This window comes from Cyanistes caeruleus, chromosome 3, assembly GCF_971803275.1.
Source record: "Cyanistes caeruleus chromosome 3, bCyaCae1.hap1.1, whole genome shotgun sequence".
NCBI classification, from domain to species: domain Eukaryota; kingdom Metazoa; phylum Chordata; class Aves; order Passeriformes; family Paridae; genus Cyanistes; species Cyanistes caeruleus.
This window is the reverse complement of record NC_141703.1, coordinates 64,088,713-64,110,466: the sequence shown is the minus strand read 5'-3', so window position 1 is coordinate 64,110,466 and position 21,754 is coordinate 64,088,713. Positions and strand designations below refer to the sequence as shown.

At 42.7% G+C, this 21,754-nt stretch overlaps 1 protein-coding gene across 2 annotated transcripts in view; it reads right to left on the bottom strand.

Annotated features, from left to right (window-relative positions):
* Window positions 1-21,754, bottom strand: part of LHFPL6 (LHFPL tetraspan subfamily member 6) — a 138,139-nt gene that overhangs the window by 8,391 nt on the left and 107,994 nt on the right. For both annotated transcript variants that reach the window (XM_023947332.2, XM_086881432.1), the window contains exon 3: window positions 5,010-5,108. In XM_023947332.2, coding sequence (XP_023803100.1) covers window positions 5,010-5,108 — 99 coding nt within the window. The remainder of the gene's footprint in view (window positions 1-5,009; window positions 5,109-21,754) is intronic.

The following is a 21,754-nucleotide window of genomic DNA, read 5'->3' as shown; positions in this document are numbered from 1 at the left end:
TGTGGAACTTGGCTGCCTCTGCACCAATCACAACAGAAATCAGCATGTAAAACTGAGCAGTTTCCACATGCACATCCAGGGAAATCAATGGTCTAAAATGAAGCTTCACACTGATTTTAGGCATTCAAAACCAATACAAAAGTGTTTACACAGGTACACTGATGTTGTCCCTTTAAAACAGGCATGCAAGTTCAGAAGATTTCTTCACACATGTTATATAGGCAAAATGTGGAAGCTTTTACAAATGTCTAGTGAAGTCTTCACTTTAGTGCATATTTTCACCTTAATGCAGTCACTCACTTCAATGATTTTCCTGCTAAAACACTCATTTCTCACCTGTTTTTCTTGTGTGTTACATTTAGAAATGAAAACAAAATGGTATTAGTGCCTCTAGCTCAGCAAAATTGAATGTGTTCTGTATGAGACTCAATAACGACAGTTACTTTTGGGAAATTGCCTGCTAATTCCTTTTGCAGACCATGGGATTTTGGAGATCTGACACAATTCCACACCCTTCAGTCAGCAGCTCCGTCCTGCTGTGCCACGTTACTGCTGCCCTGAATGGGCCCACAGGCAAGACCATGCCAATAATGCAACACAACAGTAACAGTTTGCATGGTGACAAGAGATTAGGATGATTCTGGTCCATCCTCAGTGAAAGTCCGTCCTCAACCCCTTTGAGCAATACTCATTTCCTACTCTAGTCTCCACCTCAGGCACTGTTGCCAAATTAGAGTACAGACTTAGACTCAGTCAATGAGCAAGCAACTGTGGTGGTTTAAAACATGAACAACTCTCTTTCCTTGTCCCCATTTATTTATATTGCCCTATTTCTAGGAGTTAACACCCTAAAAACAGTGGTAGAAGATTTCTCCTGTTCATAATCCAGTGTTTCATTGGGAACTCTGCTCCATTTGTGATCTGTAATCCAGATGGGATACTACAATAGGGAGGGGGGCTTCAAGATCTTCATAGGGGTCATGCTGACTGGAAGCTGGGAACTACAAGCAGAGCAACATGGCACAGACCTGCCATGGCCTTAACCTCTCAACAAGATTTGCAAGAGGTTATTTGTCAAAGGCCTAATCTATCCGTGTGCTTCTTTTCATGATGGCAGAACCATATCTCTAGAGAAGAGCAGGGAGCAAGCCCCTCTAAGGTGCACCAGAATGGAGGTTATTCCCCATCCCCCTTTGCAAAGCAGCTCATCTATTGAATGTAATTTAATCAACAAATGGAGTTGTTCTTGGCAGGGTATCATCATTTGAAGAATAACTCCTCTTTGTCAGAGATGGAGCTATACAACCACTTTTATGTGATTGAGAAAAATTAGCCCAATTAAATACATAAATGTTTAAGTAAATCCTTTGGACATAATTCCCCTAATAAAAACCAAATAAATATCCATTTTTAAGGAGAGCAGTAAACTGCTGGGTATTTCACAACGCCAGCTCAGGTTTTCTAGAAAAGAATATTCAAATCCACTTAAATTAAAGGCATAGTTATTTTTCCTGCAGTGTATTTAAATACTACTTGGGAATCTACACAGAAATGCGTGTATCTGTCAGGGGTAGAAGAAGAAGTTCCCGTCCTCACAATTTGGGCCATCTCAGCACTCTCTGGAGTGCCTGTTAGTCTAATGCCTTTTCTACTGCCTGAAGTCATGAAGAGACATTTCTTATCTAGCACACCCACGAAAGATTAGGTTTTTTTCTGGGTTCTTAGCATTGCTATTTATTTATTCTCTCTAGTTATGAGTTATGGGGGAGGGATTTGTCATGTTTTCCTTAAGCAAAAATTTTCATTTAATTACTAATTCTAGTATATTTCTGGTTGGCATTACGTATCACAGTGCACAATTCAGCTGCTTCTCAAGAGAGTTCTTGCAGTTCCTCATCTGTACCTGCCTCTCATTCTTCTTCATCCTCCTATAATGTAGATTGCAGGTCCTGGCTATTATTTTCTACCTTCAACCTCAACCATTTATCCCCCACACTTTTTGTAAGTCCACAACAAATATCAGTGCTGAACTCCCTCTTTTGCTGGCTCTCTAGTCAAACCTGGTGAGCTTTGACCCTCCTTTCCCAGCTGCACGCTCACATTCCCTGTGGCCCGGGCTGCAGCACTTGCTCTGCCCTCCTGGAAGAGGAGGCTGAATGCTGCCTGCTGATCAGCATTCCTGTGAACACATCTCCTCTGAGAGTAACCATGAGCTGAATTACCCTCTCTGTGTCATCCTCACTGGCACCCACAGCAGCAGAGGGTGCAGGAACAGCACTCCCTTCATCACCTTTTCTCCTGTTAGAAACCAATGCAGGGCTCACAGCAGCTCTGATTTTCTGAGAGCGGGTTTTGAATGCAGTGTAATTCTTAAGACAACTCATTTCACAGGCTCAGGAACAGAAAGCATATCATTGCAGCTTAATCAAATTAAATATTCAAATGAAAGCAATAATTACTTAGATTTGTCTTGAGACTTAGTAAGATTAAGTCTTTGAAACATCATTTTTGGCCTGTAGGCTCTAATGAGTATGCCAGTCCCTAATGATTCAGAAGAGACCTAGAGGGTTTGGGTTATCCCCAACCAAGAGGTATTTATGAAAGTCTAGCAGCGTGGTTATTAAATGGCCCTCGGACAGTACCTCGTCTTTACAGATGGTTTTGGTAACGCACCATCAAACAGACACTAAGTAAAAAAAAAAAAAAAATCATAGCCAAGCATTTAAGTTCACTGTCAATGTATGTGGAAAGGATATATTTAGTGGCAGGGCTGCCTAGAAAAAAATCACTGCAGCAAATTTCAGCTCTCATTATGATCTGTTAATTACTGTGTTGACACACGATTGCAGCAGATCAGTGAGACCAGCACTGCTGTCAAGTCTAGGCATGTGTCACACATGGGCTATGTGCTCCAGAAAACACAGTCAGAGCCTTCACAGTTAATGCAAGATTTCTTCTGGTCCTTACGCGTACCTGGAAGGAAAGCTGCCAGATGACATTTTTCACATTAGTTTCTTCACTGACTTTTAAGGCAGAGTGACTCAATTTATGCAAGTATCTGACTCATGAGTCAAGACTGAGACAGTGAAGGTGGTCTTGGAGACTCTGCTCTGACTGTGGACATGACAGTATTTAAAGGTAACAGTTTGTAACTGCCCAAGAGCTTTGGCGAGCTCACACTGTCACAACACCCACCTTCTGTGACTCTGCAAAGAAATAACCTAGAAGGTAACACTGTTCTGCACCTGGGATCAAACACGGGACACAAGCTGGAACCCCAGAAGCAGAGCTGTTCACATGCTTGGCATGGAAGAGCAGGAACCAGCATGCACCAGTGAGGTGTTAGCTGTCCTTTCAAAGGGGTGCTCAGTGGGCTGGCCAGGAACTACTTCAGACTTCCACACAGGGCTGGCCATGGGCAATGGGCAATGAACCTGAATCTTCCCTGCAACAGTTACCACAGAGTTTTGTCTGGTCTTTCTACTACATCCTTTGACACACCTTTCCATGGAGCTGGGAATCTAAGTTCTGGAACATTTTTTTCCTGCTAGTTAACTATACATTTCTGTTCTTATTGTTCTCTCTCCTGTCTTTAAATCTTTCTATTCTGAGGTGAATAAAAAGTTTTCAGGAACTTTTTATACTTTGCTGAAGAGTAAATTTAGTATCAACAGCACAGAAGGATATTAGAGTTCAGAATAACAAGGTAAAGCTTGTAGGGCACATTACACAACCCCTGAGTAACACCATAGGTGGTTGCTGATAAGACATCAGTGGCACTGTAGGGATGGGTGCTGATATTGGTTATGAGAATTTCTGGTCCCCTGCCAGATCAAATGTACTCAAAACACCACAGGAATTCTGTAAGGAAGAGTGGCCTGGAGCATCTCTCCCAGAGCAGTATTTTTTTACCTTTCAACCTCAATTCTTTTGCATATCTTGACAAGAAACACCTCTGAGATTAAAAAATCTCCTTACTCCTGAGATCTGACAGAAAGATCTGTATAAAATCAAGAGATGACGCAGCAGGTTTGTCTTTAACCTTAGGAGACCATTTTTGTCTACTATTCCTTGCACTGGGATTCAGGCCCTGCACAAGTCCTGCACGCACACGTATGGAAAGAATTTCTATGATTAACTAAGGTTTAGCCTGCAAGGGCTGGAAATGGGGAGCTCTGTATGCTTAGGAGCAGAAGCTCTCAAGTCTGTGGGGGGTCAAGGTGCTCAGTCCCTCCTGCTCCTTCAGGAGGATTGCAGATTGCCCTCTTCCTCAAGCAACACAGGGTCAGAGAGTAGTTGTAGAGAAGGGTATCAGCAATTGCATTGATCCTTCCAGCTAAACAAGGTCTCAGACATGCATTCAAACATCAGATCCCGATCATCCACATTGCTTAATCCTTAGGTCACTGCTGTTTCCTGCTTTTCTAGAACCCCTCCACAGAAATGCACAGGTGTGAGCCCAGTTTGGCTGCATCCCTGGCTCTCATTCCAGGCGCAGTGCACTCAGCAGCAGTAACTCAAGTAGTTTGTTTGGGAGAAGGTAAACATAGGGTGCAAGTGTTAGTTGCCAGCTTCCCAAGTATGTAAATACACTTTATACTTGTGTTAGAAGGCCATAAACATCCCAGAACTCAAAGATAGCCAATTGCAGTCATGGAGAATTACCCTGACCTGTACTGTGATGGGGTGCCTCTGTCCAATGTCAAGACCTCCAGGAGTGCTAGCTCCCATATTGAAAAACTATTAAATCTGATTTATTTCTAAAAATATGCATGCATACATAAATGTATACATAAATTTTCTTTTATAACATCCTTCTGGAAAATATTTCCAGAGATCCATCTAAAATCCCCTGCCTTGGCACCATTCTAGAATGATGCAGTATGACTAGCCTACCACACACAGGTAGGTTGCTTCCCCAGACCTGTGCTTATGTCCTAGTTGTCTTTTATGACCGACACATAGAAGAGCCTAGTGTGGCTGAGATCGATCCTCTGATGATGACTCACCCAACTCAAACTGGTTCGAAAGGTTACCACAGGTTTGTCTGACTTCTTCACTGTCCCAGCCAAGAGGGTAGAGGGCACAACCAGAGCCGATCAACAAACCTATGGAGAGAAAAGGAAATAAAGGTTTATACAAGCAGTTGCCATTAACTTAAACACAGGCTGCCACTTGGGAATCGAAGTTCCAAACTGCAATTTAGGAATGCCAGAGAAAAAGAAGTCTCTTCTTCTCCTAAAACAGATGAAAACCATTTGGACTGCTGCCTTCTGCTGCAGTTTTAGAGCGGGTCTGTGGGCTGGAGCCAGTCCAAGCAGCTCAGCATCAGAAGCCATGCTCAGCTTCTGAAGCTTTTATCTGAGAGCTTTTAGACTCCTCTTCTACTCTCCAGAATGGCTAAATATGCAGTTTGGAATACACAACATGTGGTTAAATAGAAGCATGTTAATGAAAGCATTTACAAGCTGATTGCTTCTGATTAATTAAAACAACAATCAACCAGGGTCCATCAAGGTTCCATCAGGAAAACTGACAGTTGTGCTAATCTGTTGCCATTTTACTTTGTTTTTCACTCTTTCAAAAGCAAGGGAATAATGGTTTCATACCACTTGATCAATGCATACCACACGTACACACTGCTCAAAGTTTTCTTAATTCATTCAGCTGCAACAACTGAAGTCTTGAGTCATTTACCTGTTGTCATACTTGGTTTAACATTCACAAGATGCTTTGCTTTCTCCAGCCCTCATGCTGCCCCCAACAGATGTGTTTTGGCAAATCCTGTCCCTTCACAAGACATCCTAGGGAATCGGCAGCGCACCAATGCACCATGACTACTTTGCAGAAGTGGCATTTTTATCATATTGCATTCTCAGCTGTCACTGCAGCAGCTGCCAAAAGGCCGATGTAGCTGGCAAAGCGTTTCACACAGATAGCCTGGAGAGAACATTTCAATGTATGTTACAACATTTAAATGTTGCCTCCTTTGTGTCAGATCTTATTTATGAGACTGGAAACAAATCACTGTGTAGATAATGGGCTAGGAGCACCTGACACTTCACAGGCTGTAAAGCCAAGCAAGCCCTCCCAAGGTTTGCAGGGGTGCCTTTTACCTGCTAGGCAGAGCACAAGGTTTCAAGCCCTACAGCTGTCACTTGCTGCCTTTGGGCATACCTCCTGACCTCACATAATCTTGCCCCTCCTCTCTTGACAATAAGGAGCAGTGCTCCCTGGAGAAGCCCTTCTGCTGCTTGCTCCCAGTGCAGAAAATCCCTGGGTGTTGTGACAGAGTCACTGTGGACATCACATCAGTCTAACAGGAGTCCTGAGAGGGATTATGGCTCAGGGTCTAGAGCCTGACATATCTTCCTACTGTTCCACCATTCTCAAGATACCTAAGCTTCTCATATTGCCGATGTTCCTGTAAGATATGGAAATCACCTTATTATGTTCTTGATTTGCTCAAAGACACACCTGAACAAAGCACTGAAGTCCAGAAGTGGTATCTCATCTCTCTTCAAAAGATATTTAATGCTCTCAGCATCTTGCCTGTTAGCAAAGTAGCTCAGCAGCTTGTCTGCTGCTCCTCCTCCAAGCACACCTGCACCTGTTTAAGCCCAGTATTACTCCCTGGATCTTCCTCCAATAAGTTCAAATTTCTTCAATGTGCTCAAGCCCACTTCTTCCTTCCCTTGTTGATCAGTCATTGCCTGCTCTTGTCTCCACATCTACATAACATAATGAAAAAGAAATCCCTGAGGCAGCTCTCAGATGGAGCATTCACCCAACAGCTGTGACAGGAGAAAAGCAATTAAGGACATGTGAATGCTAGGTATTTTCAGAACTTGGCCTGATCTGGGTATGGTTGCTTCTAATGTCCTCACTAATATCTTTCACAGTATCATTTCATTTTTTTTCCCCCTAGGGCTGTAGAGCTAAGGGCAGCTGGTAGGATCCATGTAAATGAGAATCACTTCTAATTAAATTCTCAGAAAGGATGTTTCTCAGACAAGGGAATCTAGGCCAAAACTTGGTCTACATTTGTTAAAGGCAGCCTAAAACCCTCCAAACAGCCCCTGATGATTCTCTCTTGAACTGTTAAAGCAAGAAAGATGTTGTGAAGCACTGACAGCATGGGTGGTGTGCTAGGAAGGGGCAGCACCCCATAGGGCAAGTAGGAACATCACCACTGATGATGAGAATGGCTGGGGAAGGCAGGAAGAGCACCTAGATGCCAGTCAGCTTGACAGACCAGTGCACTGTGGCAGCCCCAGCCAGTCCTGCCGTGGTTCTGACCCCCTCCCACAGCGCTTGTGGTGCCCGCGATGTGCCCAGTGCCAGCCCAGGCTGCCACAGCTCAGGAGCTGCTCTGGCCAAAAGGGAACCACCCTGGCTGGGCTGCCTGCAGTCACCTTGTGTACTTGAACAGACTGTCTGGGAGACATACAAGTGCTCAAAGGGCTCTGTTGCGAGGGGCAGGGAGATGTACGCGGGGGTAGGAGGGAAGGCAGGCTTGCACCCGCCTGCCTTGGACCAGATCAAATGGTGGCCAGTCCTTCCTCACAAACAGGTCCTGGGAAAGCCTTCTGCTCAGTTCTTCCAGGAGAGGACAACAGCAGTACTGCAGCCAAGTGAAAGGACTATTAGCATAATAATGCTGCTGCTCCTCCAGACCCAGAACAAGCCCTTACTCAGCCCTTTCCAATTATTCTCCTCAGGTGGCAGGAGTGTCTAGTGCCCATTGCATTCACAAACTGTTTTCAGCTCTCTTTAGGTTTTGTTGCAGCAACAGGTTGTTAGGGGTTTTTCCCACGAGTATTGCTCACAGCACTTTCCACTGCCACTCTCCAAACACAGTTCATCCTTTTCCAAACATGAGTACCTGTTCACTCTTTCTGCCTCTGATGATACACTGGATCAGTGAACCTTGACAATTTATCTCCTTCCCTATTCAGACTCCTTCAGCCCCCTGTTACACCTCTTTTCCCATTTCTGTACACCCATGTCTGCAAGTTCAAAACCCAGTTTCAGTGAAAATAAATTCAGGGGTTCAGTCAAAAATTCCTCAGCAATGCAATATACTGTAATGTTGAATTGCTCCAAAGGAGCTCACACATGGATGCTTGCCCTTAAAGCCATTCCAACACTGTCTAACAACCAGCACAGAGCACCCACTGCTGAGCCTCACCATTAGCTGTGTCTCCTACTAAGAGATAAACCTAATAAGGGAAAACTATGTCAGAAAGCCTCCTTATCCCAGTGACAGCTGGCTCTCCAGCTGACTAGGGGCTTTATCAGTGCTGAGTTTCACTTATGGAGTACCAGTCACTGAGCAGTGCAGCTTCTTTTCCTCACACAGCCTGCACTGACTGGGATGAGGAGATCAAATGGGAAATTGCTGCCTATTGCTGTTGCTGCCACATGACCCCAAAGCACCAGTGGCAGCATGCTTATGTGCAAAGGACAAGGTATAAAGCCATGGGCAAGCTCACACGCTTCTCTGAGTGAACATAACTCCTTTCAGGGACCAAGAGTGTGCCAGGAGCATGGGTTTGTGTTCCCATCTGGCAAAATGGCTTAAATAAATATTTGTTTTGTCACAGGTACCCACTGGCCACAAGACTTAAAGCTGTTGCTCTGACATGTCCTTTGATATCACTGGTTTTCAGCTGTTTTTGACTGACCTTCAGACAGTTCCCTTTTGTGGTGCATATGCACTTGCTGTGGATTTGAGTCTTGACAAAACACTTGTCCTCCAGTACTTCTTGCAGGCAAGGTTCAGACCCAGCTCAGGGACTTGCCTTCAACATAAGAATTCTGCAAAGATTTAGAGCCCAATTGTCAGCAAGGAAAAGTTTCACAAGCTTTGCTTTATGCCCTGAGGTATATTTATATGTACGAGCATGTGTGTGTCACGTCCCATTGCTTTCAGCAGGATTCTACATGACTTCAACATGGTCTGCATGGGCACTGAAGCTGAGAACTGGCATTTTGGCTCCCTTATTTTATGCACTGAAAGTGTGGAGTGTGCCTCAAAGCCCATGGTGTTAATGGGACTTAGACAAAAGCTCCTCAGTCCCTTCCCTCCCTTCTAATCAATCCATCCCTGTTTGTAACCAACTGTGTGGATCAGATCCTGCAAAATCAAAAAGGCTGCATACTATTACCACTAATAATTCATACATGCTCACAGCCAATTTATTTAATCACAGAGGATGTAGATCCTGCTGAACAGCTGCAACCTCCAGTAAAAGATCCAAGCTGAATCCAAGGGCTACAAACCCAGTGGAAATCATTAAGCTAATTCTGCAGCCTCAGTAAAGAGCAGTTACTAGTTCAGCTCATATCTGAATCATGAAGAATTATATTCTGGCCTGCTCTACAGTTATTGCATTTAGCCAGCTATGCTACCCAGGACACCACGCCCATCTTTACAGCTGCTTAAAATGCTTAGGATGCCTGTAACATTTTTTAAAAAGGAAGAAAACCAAAACCAACAATGTGTTGTAATTACCACCCTCTGTCATCTTCCATTATCCACTACAGTTGTGAAAAGAAATTGAAAGGGGAAGGAAATGTGCAGATCTGTAAATGGCACCTTCACAAAAGGGCCTGCAGCCTCGAGGTGTGAGGGACCCAGTCAGTGGGATGGGGCGAGTCAGCAAGTGGAGGTGCTGGTGGCACTTGGCAGCTGTTTTAGATGACGTACCATGTACCAGCAGAAGTGTTGGCACTGTCACAGATCAGCTTTTCTGGAGAGGTTCCATATCTGGGAATGAAACAGGCTCCTTGCCCTTGTCTGTGAAACACTGCTATTGTGAATGCTGCATCTGGCTCAATATGCTAGCAAGGCATGGGGAGAAACAAACAGGACTGACTGAGCACCACCAGCCGTGACAATCCAAAGCTGGAATTAAGACCTTAGCTTCAGTATTTAAGAGTACCAGACAGCCCCTCTAGGCTCTCATCTAAAACCAGCCTATGTGGCTAAATGTGGAGCTGCCCAGACCTACAGATTGTAAAACTGCAAATCAGGGGGTCAGACAGTGGATGCCTTAATATTAAACCACCCAGAGTAATCCTTGTCTCTCCCAGACTGCCTTCCCTGTCACTCTTGCTGAGAGTATAATGCATGATTGTACTTTAGTAACTCTTAGCACTTGAAAGATGATCTTGCCTGTCTGGAGTGGTGGTTGTGATTGAAAATAATTACACATAACAGGTTCTGCATATGGTGGATGCGGCAGGGAAGGGACAGTAATTACATTAGTGGCTTGGCACAGATCTAGGTCTCATCTTTGAAGTGATAAAGAAATGATTTCTGGCATGCAGCAAACAGCTTACTCCAAGAGGTAAAATATTAACCACTATTAATATCTCCAAGAATAGCCTGGATATGAGCAAGACTTGAACAATAAATACAGAAGGATTAACAAACCAAGAGACGTTAACCAGATTTTGCTGTGGGCAAAATGACTGCATTCATAAACAACAAGACATATCAGCAAAAGCCAGTACACAACAAAGAAAACTTGCAAATCCCTGTGGTGGGCTGTCCTCTGATTGCTGCTGTGGATTCAGTGGGAGCCTCCACTCAAGGACCTCATGTGCCTTAAACAACCCATGCAGACATCATATCATAAATTAATTGCAACTGTCCTGACCATTCATAGATGTTTTTCAGCTCTTCCTCTCACCTGTTGAGGGCACAGCATTCCCTGATTGCTAAATGGCTCATTCTTGGTTATTTTCTCAGTCCATTTCATGATTGCATCTCCCAAAAGCCTGTTAATAAAGCCAAAGCTTCCATAGTCTCCTTCCTTCTCCCTTGCCTAGGCTGAATCTAAGCACATGATTCAGCTAAGTCTGATGATGGAAGCCATCAGGTTGATGAATAAAGAGAGGTGGTGATGGCAGTGAATGAGGCACTTAGCTTTGGACTTCTTCCTGCTACAAAATGCATTTTAAATTGGTAACTAAACCTGTGGTGGTGTTCCTTGATTATGGGCTTGTTAAGAGCTTTTTACATGCATTCAATTTTTGTGTAGCCTCAGCTCCAGACAGTTATACCCTATGAATGCAGTGAAAAGGACTGCTGGGCACCATAAAGGCCTTCTTGCCCAGCAGTTAGAGGGGTCTGCACTGCTGTAACAGGGACTCTGGGAAGCCTCTGAAGAAGGAAGGAGCCCTTCACTGGGCCTTGTCATTGTAAAAATTTTTATTTTCACTTAGAAAAATAAAAACAATGTGCCAGACTTGATATATATACTGCAGAGAGAAAATAAAACCAGAAAATAAACCAGAACTGAAGGTTTCTTTTTGTGCAGTCACCTTTTAGTGAGAAATATCTACTTCAAATAATCTTCTTCCTTTCTCTCCCCCATTATCTACTTTTTCGCCTTTTATTTTCAAACTTGACCAAAAAAGAAAACTTGCTCATTTAGGGTTTTTTTGGTTTGTTTTCTAAGGAATTTCTAATGTATACTGTTCATCCAACAGATATTCAGGCCATATGGAGAGGCTGACAGACAATAATTTGGAAGTCATCACTTTCAAGACCATTTTAATGATGATTTTTCCTTTCACATTTTTTCTCTATTAGCCATCCTGAATGTTCAAGGATGAAAGAAAGCTTTCACATTCCCATCTGTCACTTGAAGGTACAGTAATCTCGACAAGTAAAACAAAACCACTTTTTAGATGCAGCACAGACTCTGACTTTCTGTTTCTTGTGATTTAAAAACTCACCTCACTGTAATGCTTTTAAAGCATTTACCTCCTAGAAAAATGACTCTGGAGTGTGAAAGCAAACTGGACCTGGCACCTGAAGTTGTCTGCTGCTTTCAGACATACCTTAGCCAACAATGTGGTTAAAGAAGAATTGGTTAAAAACTGGGATGCAAAATACTTCAGCAGACACAGCTTCAGAAGTCCCTGTTCAAAGAATCCTCTGGGAGCTGATACCAAGCAGCAATGGAGTGATAGAAGAGGGTCAGAACAGATTAAGACAAACTCCAGAGCCTGGGCAGAACAGCAGAACCCAACAGAAGAAAGAGGGGAGCAGGACCATGCCAGCCCCCGTGCCTGTGGGAGTCCAGCCTCCATTCAGTTAGTGAGGGACAGTGTCTTTATACTGACAGCTCCCAGCACTACAGCCACAACACCCCTTCTTTAGGGTTACACTTCTACCTGCTGTCAGCACCATCACTTTGTTCTTCGGTCTGTCTATTGTTCTGTTTTAGAGAAATGTTATCACACCAGTGCCTCCCATTGCTGCTAGTATCTGTCCTTCAGGAAACCCAGACATGGAGCTGAAATGCTCCATGATTGCTGAAAAGCTTTTATTAGGGTTAAAGACAAGATGAACAATTCGGGCAAAATTTCTATCTTTAGTCACTGAACATGGTACATTTGACTGGTTATTTATTGAGCCTGAGCTTAATGTGCCTCATTTGAGAGAGGGTACAATCCTGTGAATTCACAAATGTGAATGAATTCAGTAAGGGACTCCCTTGTCCCAGTGTCCAGGCAGTGGGGACACACAGACAGAAATAATTCTGTGCTGCACCAAATTTCCTCCCATTCCTCCTACAAGGATTGTGACATGGGAGACACAAGTTAGTTCAGGGTTTCACCCAAGATCAAGTTGTTTCTGCCACAGACTTGCTATAGGAGGACATTAGAGGAGCTCTTACATGCAAAGCAAAATGAGGCATAAGAACAACACAAACCAGAGGGAATAAAATGCTACAACCTTCAGCTTGCAGCTCCTGCCTCCAATAACACAGATTAATCTTGATAGTGATGGAAATAGCCAAGGGCAAAACCCCACAACCCTTTTGCTTCTGGTTCTGAGCTCCAGGTTTTAATTCACATCATCTGACTTTACTTAGCCCCACTTTTTCTGGCGACCAAGCCCCATACCTTTAATGAGCCTTTTTGTCTCATGTGGGCTTGTGTTACTCATGTGGCTTTTTGTGGCCTTTTTGTGTTACTTTGGGTCACTCCACACCACAGGCATGCATTGCCTGGCACCTGCTTGGCTCCCAACCTCAGCAAACAGGCACAGTGAAGAAATGCCACCTGCCTACTAGAGCACTTGGAAAGTGGGGCCAGTGGCAGAGGAAGCCTAAAAAACTTATTACAAATGTGCGACAGCATCCAGCCAACAAAGTTCTGTGTCAGGGGAGAGTCACAGCCCTCACTTTCACTGTGAGAGAGCATGGGGCAATGGAGGGCGCAGATGGGAGTTTTCTGACAGATGAAACATCACTTTGCTTTGTTTTTCATTTGATCAAAAGTGGCTCATTACTACAGAGGTACTTCAGGCCCAGAGAGGGAAATTTCCCCACCCAGAGATGCTTCCTTTCTAAGTGCCTCAGGTGACACAGGGCATATCAAACTTGTGCAGATCCCTCTGCAGTGGCAATTGAATTTAGATCTTTGTCAGTACAATCAGGGGAGTCTAGAAGACATTTTTTCTCAGCCTAAAGAATATCTAAACATAGGTCTGTGACTAAGACATGTAAGTTCACACAACTCTTAAGACAGCAAAGACGTTCACATGGCACTGGCAGACATGGCATAGAGGCAGCAGGGAAAGCCAATGCATCTGGATTAGCGGCTGGAGGTGGAATGGCATCTCAAATGGCACTAGGTACTTGTAGATAAATGACTTGAATTGTGCTCCATTGGCATTACAAGGCCAGAGTGGGATTTAGCCCCCCAAATATGTCACCCTCTGCCAGTTTAATTGCTGTTCAGTATCTTGCTCCTTTAGCTGCCTCTCCAGAACAGTGAAAGGTTCCCCTAAGTCCTCTGTCATACCTGCCAGCCCACACAAAGATTTTGCAGACCCTAGGGTATTTCTAACAGTGCAAGGCATCTAGGTTTAGCCTAATGAGTTCCACCCTAGATATCTATTGATATTAATGCAAGCTTAGAAACCTACCTCAAGGGAAAATAGCTGTATTGTAAATACCTTTATAAAGTCTATGAACCCATCCCAAAGTAACTCACACTTTTCTTTATCCCTTATCCTCTATCCTTCTGCCCTTAAGATGCAAATATCTCAATTCCTGTCATCAAATATCTTCTTTTATGGGAAATTACCTGAATTTTAAGGAAGAAGGAAAAGATTAAAGGAAAAACTGTGTTTCTCCTGAGTGTAAACCTGAATGCTTGATTTTAAAAGAAAATAATTTGTATGGAAAAAAGTTGCTGTTTCAAAATGGCCTTGGCCTGCCTCCATTGCTACCACTCAGAAGTGCTACCACTTGCTACCTCTGGCAAGTCTCCGTGTCATTTTTCCCAGAGTCTGTCACACAATAAAATGATTGACACCAATTGTTCTGAAAAGGATGTGACATGGTCCAGTTAAAGGCAGAGTGAGTCTACAGAGTGGAACTGAAACGCTTGAAGAGCTCCAGAAAACCCTCTGGAGTTTAACTGTCAGCTCATTTTTGTTTGGCAAGCCATGATCAATGCTTGTACATTATAAGCTTTATGGGGGGAAAAAAAACCAAAAAAAAAGCCTGAGAGTTATCACATGCCATCAGACTTCTTTATGTGACAACCCATCTGTGTGCTCACCCCATATTTGTGACTCAGAATCAAATGCTTGACAGTTCAAAGAGTCTAAAGCAGCATATGGCATATGGCATAATGTATTTAAATAGAAATCATTCCATTAGAAACACAAGGGTGCCTACTGTAATTAATAAAAGGTAGCTTAATAACTAACTTCCCAAAATGCATAACTCTCCATGTAGTCACAGTAGATAAGGCAAATTCCTTTTCATTAATATGAATTTCAATAGCAAATGGAAACTGGCCAAAACTAGACAGAACTTTCCAGAAGCTGCAGGCTCGAAGGATTTCCCAGTACGTGAACTGATCTCAAGAAGGACTGTAAGGAGGGAATGCAGGAAATATATCCTGCATCAGTGAAGATGCCTAAGCAGAAAAATGGATAAATGTTCAGGCATCCCCATATCTTTTCAACACAATCTGTTCAGACTATCGGCTAAGTCTGCAGCACCCTGACTCTTGAGCACTACTCCAGTGATTCCGCTGCTTTTGTAAATATCCAGTCACGGATTAAACCAAATAATTGCTTTTCCATGTCTATTAGTTCACTAACTTATTTAAAAGCAATTGTTCGTAGATGATGAATAAAGCAACAAAAGATGTCCAGCCAATTCCTCCACTTTGGTGGCATATCCCCACAGTCACAGAGAAACTGGAATGCATGCAAAGCCTGTACCCAGTGGGGGAGTACTGCATACCAGGCTTTTACCTATTTTTATTAAAAAAAAATTTAGTTGGTTTTATTTCACTGGAGATGTCCATGGATTAATACTAGAAGATCAACCACTGCACATCTCACTAAAACTTCAGCTATACTCAAGACTTGAAAGTAGTATTTTCAGTACCCATTCTGCAGACCCTCTGACAAGCCACAGAGTACTTTCCAAGGAAGTTCATACATGCTACTAGGAAATCTATACCTGCAATAAAGACTGAATGGCTCTGCATTTCTACTGGGGAGTCTCTAAGGCCCCTCAAATCAAATGAGTTTGGAAATCACTTCTCTAAATAGGAAATACAGTAAGATAAATAATGCTGTAAAAGTCACTGGCAGTCATCAAGCACAGCTGAGAATCACTTCATGCTTTTCTCACTGGTGCTTCACAGGTTTAAGTCTTTTACTCTGCAAAAATGTTCACACCAGCAGCGTAGCTGATACGCAGGCCCGCAGCCATCAACTCCATCTCTGTACAGTGTATCCACTGCAGATGGATAATTTTCAGACAGCAAAGTGCTGTAAAATACATGGGAGCTGGTGGAGAAGAGGCCAGTTTCATTTACTGTTTGCTGCTGTAGCTGCAGCATTTTTTAGCAGCTTTTTAAATACTCTTTGCATTTGCAAGGTTACTTGCAGAGCAAGCAGCTAAGCACATGAATTATTCTATGCATGAACAAAGGTGCATTCAGTGCTGTTTGCCTTGTGCTGAATTACAGTGGGAAATCAAAAGAAATGGAGTTAAATCTAAGCAATAATAGACTCCGTGTGAAATCGATTGTTCGTATAGCTTCCTCAATTAAACTAAAACCAACTATTGCCCCATTCTCAGCTACTTTGTTTTCAGTAAGAGGGATAGTAAGATTCAACACAGCTCCAATCAGAACTATGTGACACACAAAATAGTTTCATACTGTTAGACTATCTGTTTTGGTCTGCATGATTTTCACATGCTGAAAAGCTTGCATCGTGAGACACATCCAAGAATAAAAGATATTTTTATTTTTAAAAACAAAAATACAACTTTTTCTGTACTTCCTATCCAAAGGCATTCAAACTCAATAACTGACCAAATTTTCAGGGGGAAGAAGTACTCTATCAAGTCAATTTTTCTCAAATAGATCCCATTTTTCAGTTTGTCACAATATGTGATAAATATAATTTTGGATAGGAGATGCAGTTTGTTACTATATTGCACATCTGCAGCTCAGAAAAAATTGGCGCTGTCACTTATCTTCTTCAGACAGAATCCATATGGACAACCTTACCAACATCTCAAACATACTTGACTCTTTCTATTAATGAAAACCAGTGTGTGAGAGGGAAGAACTGAGTAGAAGGATGTGCTTCTTTCTTCTCAGGATCCCACCTTTGAAATTATTTTGAAATGAGTTCAGTAAAGTTTAGTTAAAAAACTAGGTCTGGAGGGGGCTTGAAGAAGTTACTTAAATCATCCTTCAGTCTCAAAGTCAGGATAAGCTCTACTTGTACCTTCTAAATGAACTTTTTCTTGAATATGTTCTTAAGAGGGCACTCACAATGGAGATCCCACCACCTTTTAAGACATTCTGTTCTTGTGGCTCTGTCTGCTACAGAAGCTTTTCACATTGTCTAACCAGTATCTTCCTGTGGAAATTTCAGTTCACCCCATAAACCATGGACTCTGCTAAACCCCTACTAGGGCTCTGAGAAACCACTTCATTTTATTCCCTCTTCGCACCACCTTTCTCTGTAACAAACTAAGCACACCCAATTTATTCCTTTTTTTTCCACGCTAGAACTGGCTATTCCGTAGAGCCTCCTTCTCCTTCCCAGAGGATTTCTGTGGCTGCTGGCTTCCACAGTCTGTTGGAATTTTTCCTTCAAAAAACAAAAAGCCATGCCAGTATAGTATGACAGCACCTGAAAAATCAAACTTGTTGCTTTCAATGGAGACAACCCAAAAGGAGAGTTAAAATTAAATTAAATTAAGACCTTGAAGGTGATGATAATACTAACAAAACCCTAAAATGAACAGTGTGACTCTTGGAGCTCATCATTGTCCCTTCTTCCTAAAAACTTTTTAGAAATAATGCTTTATGAGCAGTGGAAGACTCTTCCAGAGACTCTTTCCACTATAAAGGCTGTCCTTGGTAAAAACCTATCAATGCTTTGATACCATCCCCAGCATTCAATAGTTCTGCTCCAATTTACAAGATCATTGACTTAATGGATTAATACTTAGTGAATGGAGCATGCAATTCCTAGATACAAGACATGAATTTTTATTTGGACCTAGGAGTAGTGAATGCTAAGAAGCAGTATTAGCATTGGCTGGACTTCCTACAAGGATTGAGAGAGAATTTAAGAAAAAAAAATTGAAGCAGAAAATGAACAAGCTATGAGGTGAATGTTAGACGGCTGCAGGAACCACTAATGATGGTACTTGGACCATTTGTAAAGTCTTCAAAGAGGAAAAGCCCTTTATTTTCAACTCTCCTCATACACTAACTATTGTTTGCATTCTTTCAGAACCAGCTGCCTACTGTGACCAGCTCTTCACTTGTGCCACTGGTTCCTGCTTGAGACCCCACAATTTATATCTCAGCTATCAAACGAGCATCCTATGTTTTCTGCGATGCAACTAAAACCACCTGCAAGTGATCCCAAACCAAAGCTGTTTGACAGAGTTACGGGTTCAGGAAGGACCCCAGAGTGAAGCTGGAGCACAGCTTTTGGTGTGCAGGCTGAGCCGAGCTGCTTGCAGAAGCTGCAACTCCTCTGCTGCTCCAGGTCCCAGCAGCTGCCTCCTGCTTTCCACAGTTTTCACACAATGCTGTCCATACAGAACACTGATCTGCTAAAGCATTCCAAAACGTGAGCTCCCTTGTATGGCTTGGACAGGGACTGGTGCAACCATGGCCTCATAAGGGTTATAGGATATCTTTTCAGACTTGTGAAAGTATTACACTTAATATACAAAAGCAACAGTAATTTTCACTGCTGGAAATTGTTGAAAACCAAGTATATTTGATCATGAGAGAAACTCTGTCCTCCTTTGAGTTTCTATTCAAAACTAGAATACCCAGCAACTACTTTATGGGAAGGGATATTCCCTCCCTCCTGGATCTGACAAGACTTTTCCTTGTCTAACTTACATACTCATGGGGAACCTCCATTGTAACAAAAATTGTATCCAGAAGAATTAGAAGAGCCCTATAAATAAGTCAGAAACATGGAGACCCCTTTCGTCCTGATTTTCTAAAATGCAAATATTAATTTTAAAATTATACCATGACAGCTTCCAGGACCAGCTGTGCATCTTTTTATTTTTTTATTTTTTTTTTCCTCCTCTCTCTTCTACTGCCACAGAATCCTTGTTTTGAATTATCAGAACAATAATTAGATTCCAGGAAGTGAAGGGGGGAGGGCATTCTTGTCCCCCTGAGAGGAAGAGATAAAAGTTTCATTTCTGAAAGCTGATGTGCCAATGGCGGATAATGGGGAATTGGGATTCCTGCTTAACTGCATGGGAGAGTTCAGTGAAGTTTATTAATAAAACAATTTAGATAAACTCCATTTATGCATTATTTGTACTAGTATCTTGGCAACTGCTTATTTAGCATCTTGAACACATCAGGAATTTAAAAGAAAAATACAGAAGTCTTCCCTCAGACTGTAAAATCTTTGATAGAAGTGGGTCTGGGAAGTAACGAAGAAGTTTTCTTTTTCTGCTACTCCTTATTTTTCTGCTTCCAACCAAAAACAATTTTCTAATATCCTTGGCATAACTACTATAATGAAGCATAATTTATTTGATCCTTACACAGCCCCCTTAGGATTCCTTCTTGCAGATAGCCAATTATAAACTCTTACATACTTTATAGCTCTCATTATGTCTGACAGAGGCACACTAATAAATAATGCAAAGCCCCTTTTGTACCCAGTCTACCTTGAGAGAATACCGGGGTCTGCTGTGGAGGGAAAAAAAATGCATCGTAATGCATTCTTATTTCCAAATGGACTGAAAAACTTTCTAGCTTCAGCTTGCTTCCTTGGGACACTTTTTTTCCCCAGACTGGACTCCTGGGGCTTGATTCATTACTAGATAAAAATCAAGTTTGAATAGAAGTGGACCATGACATAGAGAGTGTCACTGCCGTGTCACTTCCTCGTGACATCCTGTCAGCTGCAGACAAGAAAGGAGGTCTGAAAGCAGAACAGGCAGGTCGAATACAAATGAATGAATATTCAGTTGTAGGCTTTTCACAGTAACGAAGCAGAAAGGGTCAAGGCTCAAGGAGCACATTTCACCCTGTCTGTGCTGCCTTTCTGGTGCAACTTCCAGACACTGCTAGTGCTCAGGTCAAGGCTCTGGAGGAGAGCAGAACAGCTCTGACCATCCCTCAGCTGCTAGGATTTAAAGAGCAGCGTGAGCAAGTCAGCAGAGACATGGGTTGAGTATACAGAGATAAGGCCCCAGTGGAGTGCTTTATTTTTGCCTCTAATTGACATGGTACTCCTTCTTGAAGGCACAAGCTGTAACTATAATGACTGAGAAATGTTGCCAAGATCACTACAGAGACCTGCAGGGGTCCCAAAGGCTGCAGCCGACATCTGAGCCCACCAGGGACTTCCGTGCAACCACTGTGTTAATACTGAAGCTTTTCTTTCCCTACATAAGGAAAACAGGATAATAGTTCCAAAAGCCCCAGGGATTTCTTGCCTCTGTGTGGTACTTTGAGACCTTGAGAGAAGGTATTAGCACAAGATTTAAAAATTGAAACAGCAAGCGAATAAACAAACCCAACTTTTCAAAGGGCACAGCTCACCACAGTCCTTGCTCCCAGAGGAGTGGGCTCCTCTGTGACCTGGGCTGCAGAAGCCTGAAGGTTCAACTCTTGGCACCAAAACTAAGCCACATTTGCTATATAACACATCTCCTCAGCTAGTGTCTGGATGGACACAGCGAATTACACAGTCTGAGATTCCAGCAGACTTGTAGGTGTACACTATCTTCAATATCCCCATGTGGCTCCACACAAATGTGGACTGAGTGCATAGAATAAGTCTGTGTAGTACAAATACCTTAGCTATGGTCGAGTCAGAGCCCTGACACTGAGCCCTGCTGGATTATGCAATTAAATCAGCTCCTCATTGCTGGCTGTGGGGATGGCAATGGATGAGAGAAACAGACACATTTGCCTTTGCATGCAGCTACAAGGAAATTATCTGCCATTTTAACTGCAGGGTTTGACTAATGCACACTGAAGCACTCACCTTCAATTAGCCATTTAACCCAGCAGATCCAGCTGTGATCTGAAGAGGCTGAGGCACCGCTAAATGTTTCTCTCACAGGAGCCATAGGGAATGGCCAGAGGATATGATAAGCAGGTGTAATCCAACTGGCAGAAAAAAACTGTGTTTCCAGGAATGAGCAAAATCCACAGTATCTTTTCCATTTTGTGCACCCCTCCACTTACGAAAATCTCAGCACCTACACATGTCATTTGGGAACAACATAGCCCTGGGAAACCATGCAAAAGTGTCACTTGAAGATTTAATACTCTAACTCATGGTTTATGAATGCATCTTTTGTTTGCTTTTAAAAAATGAAATAAGTATAAATTAAATATGAGAAACTTTTTGCAGTTTGCAGGCAGAAACAACAAAGAAACTTAAAAGTGTAAATACCTGCTACTTTTGGTTAAGATGATTGTGGAAACAGCCTTTACATAAAACCTGATCAAGACAGGGTTGGGGTGTCCACAGACTGGATATTCCCACCTGAGAAAACCTGTTAGCAGTATCAGGGTAACTTCAACATCATCAATAGCTGGAATCAGAATAAAGCCATCTTCCCACCTGGCTGTCACTGAGAGATGGTTTGAAAGGTTTCCTCTTTCCTGTCTGCACCCTTCTGCTCACAACACTTCCCTCATCACTTCTTCCTCACCTGCCTCAACAGGGTATTTCCACAAGCATTTACATGGCTGCTTTGTAGAAAATAAGCATTTTTTGCTTCCTGAAGACAAGGAACAACATAGAGTCAGAAATGGGAGTTTGGAAGTGATACTTAACCCTATTTAAGGATAAAAATAAAGAATAAAATAATAAATAAAAATAAACAAAAAATAAAGATTGTGCCACTCCAGCAGATGATTGTGTTCCAGGTCTCTGAGTCTAACACAGAGCAGATCTGCATAAACTGGAGATGGAAACATACAATTTGCATCCAGTCCCCTGCTCCCAGGGGGTGGTTCATTCCCTGAGGTAGTCTGCTGTGCTTTGCTCCCTGAAGCACATTGCTTTAATCTGTGCTGAACACCATGGTGTGTCCAGTCCAATTCCAAAGGTCTCCAAGCAATAAAGGTTTATGGCTTTCCTGGGGCAACTGTTCCACAGCCAAATGGCTTGTTCTGGTGTGATTTCAGGGATGTAGTTAAATGGAGGCTCATATCTCTGTCT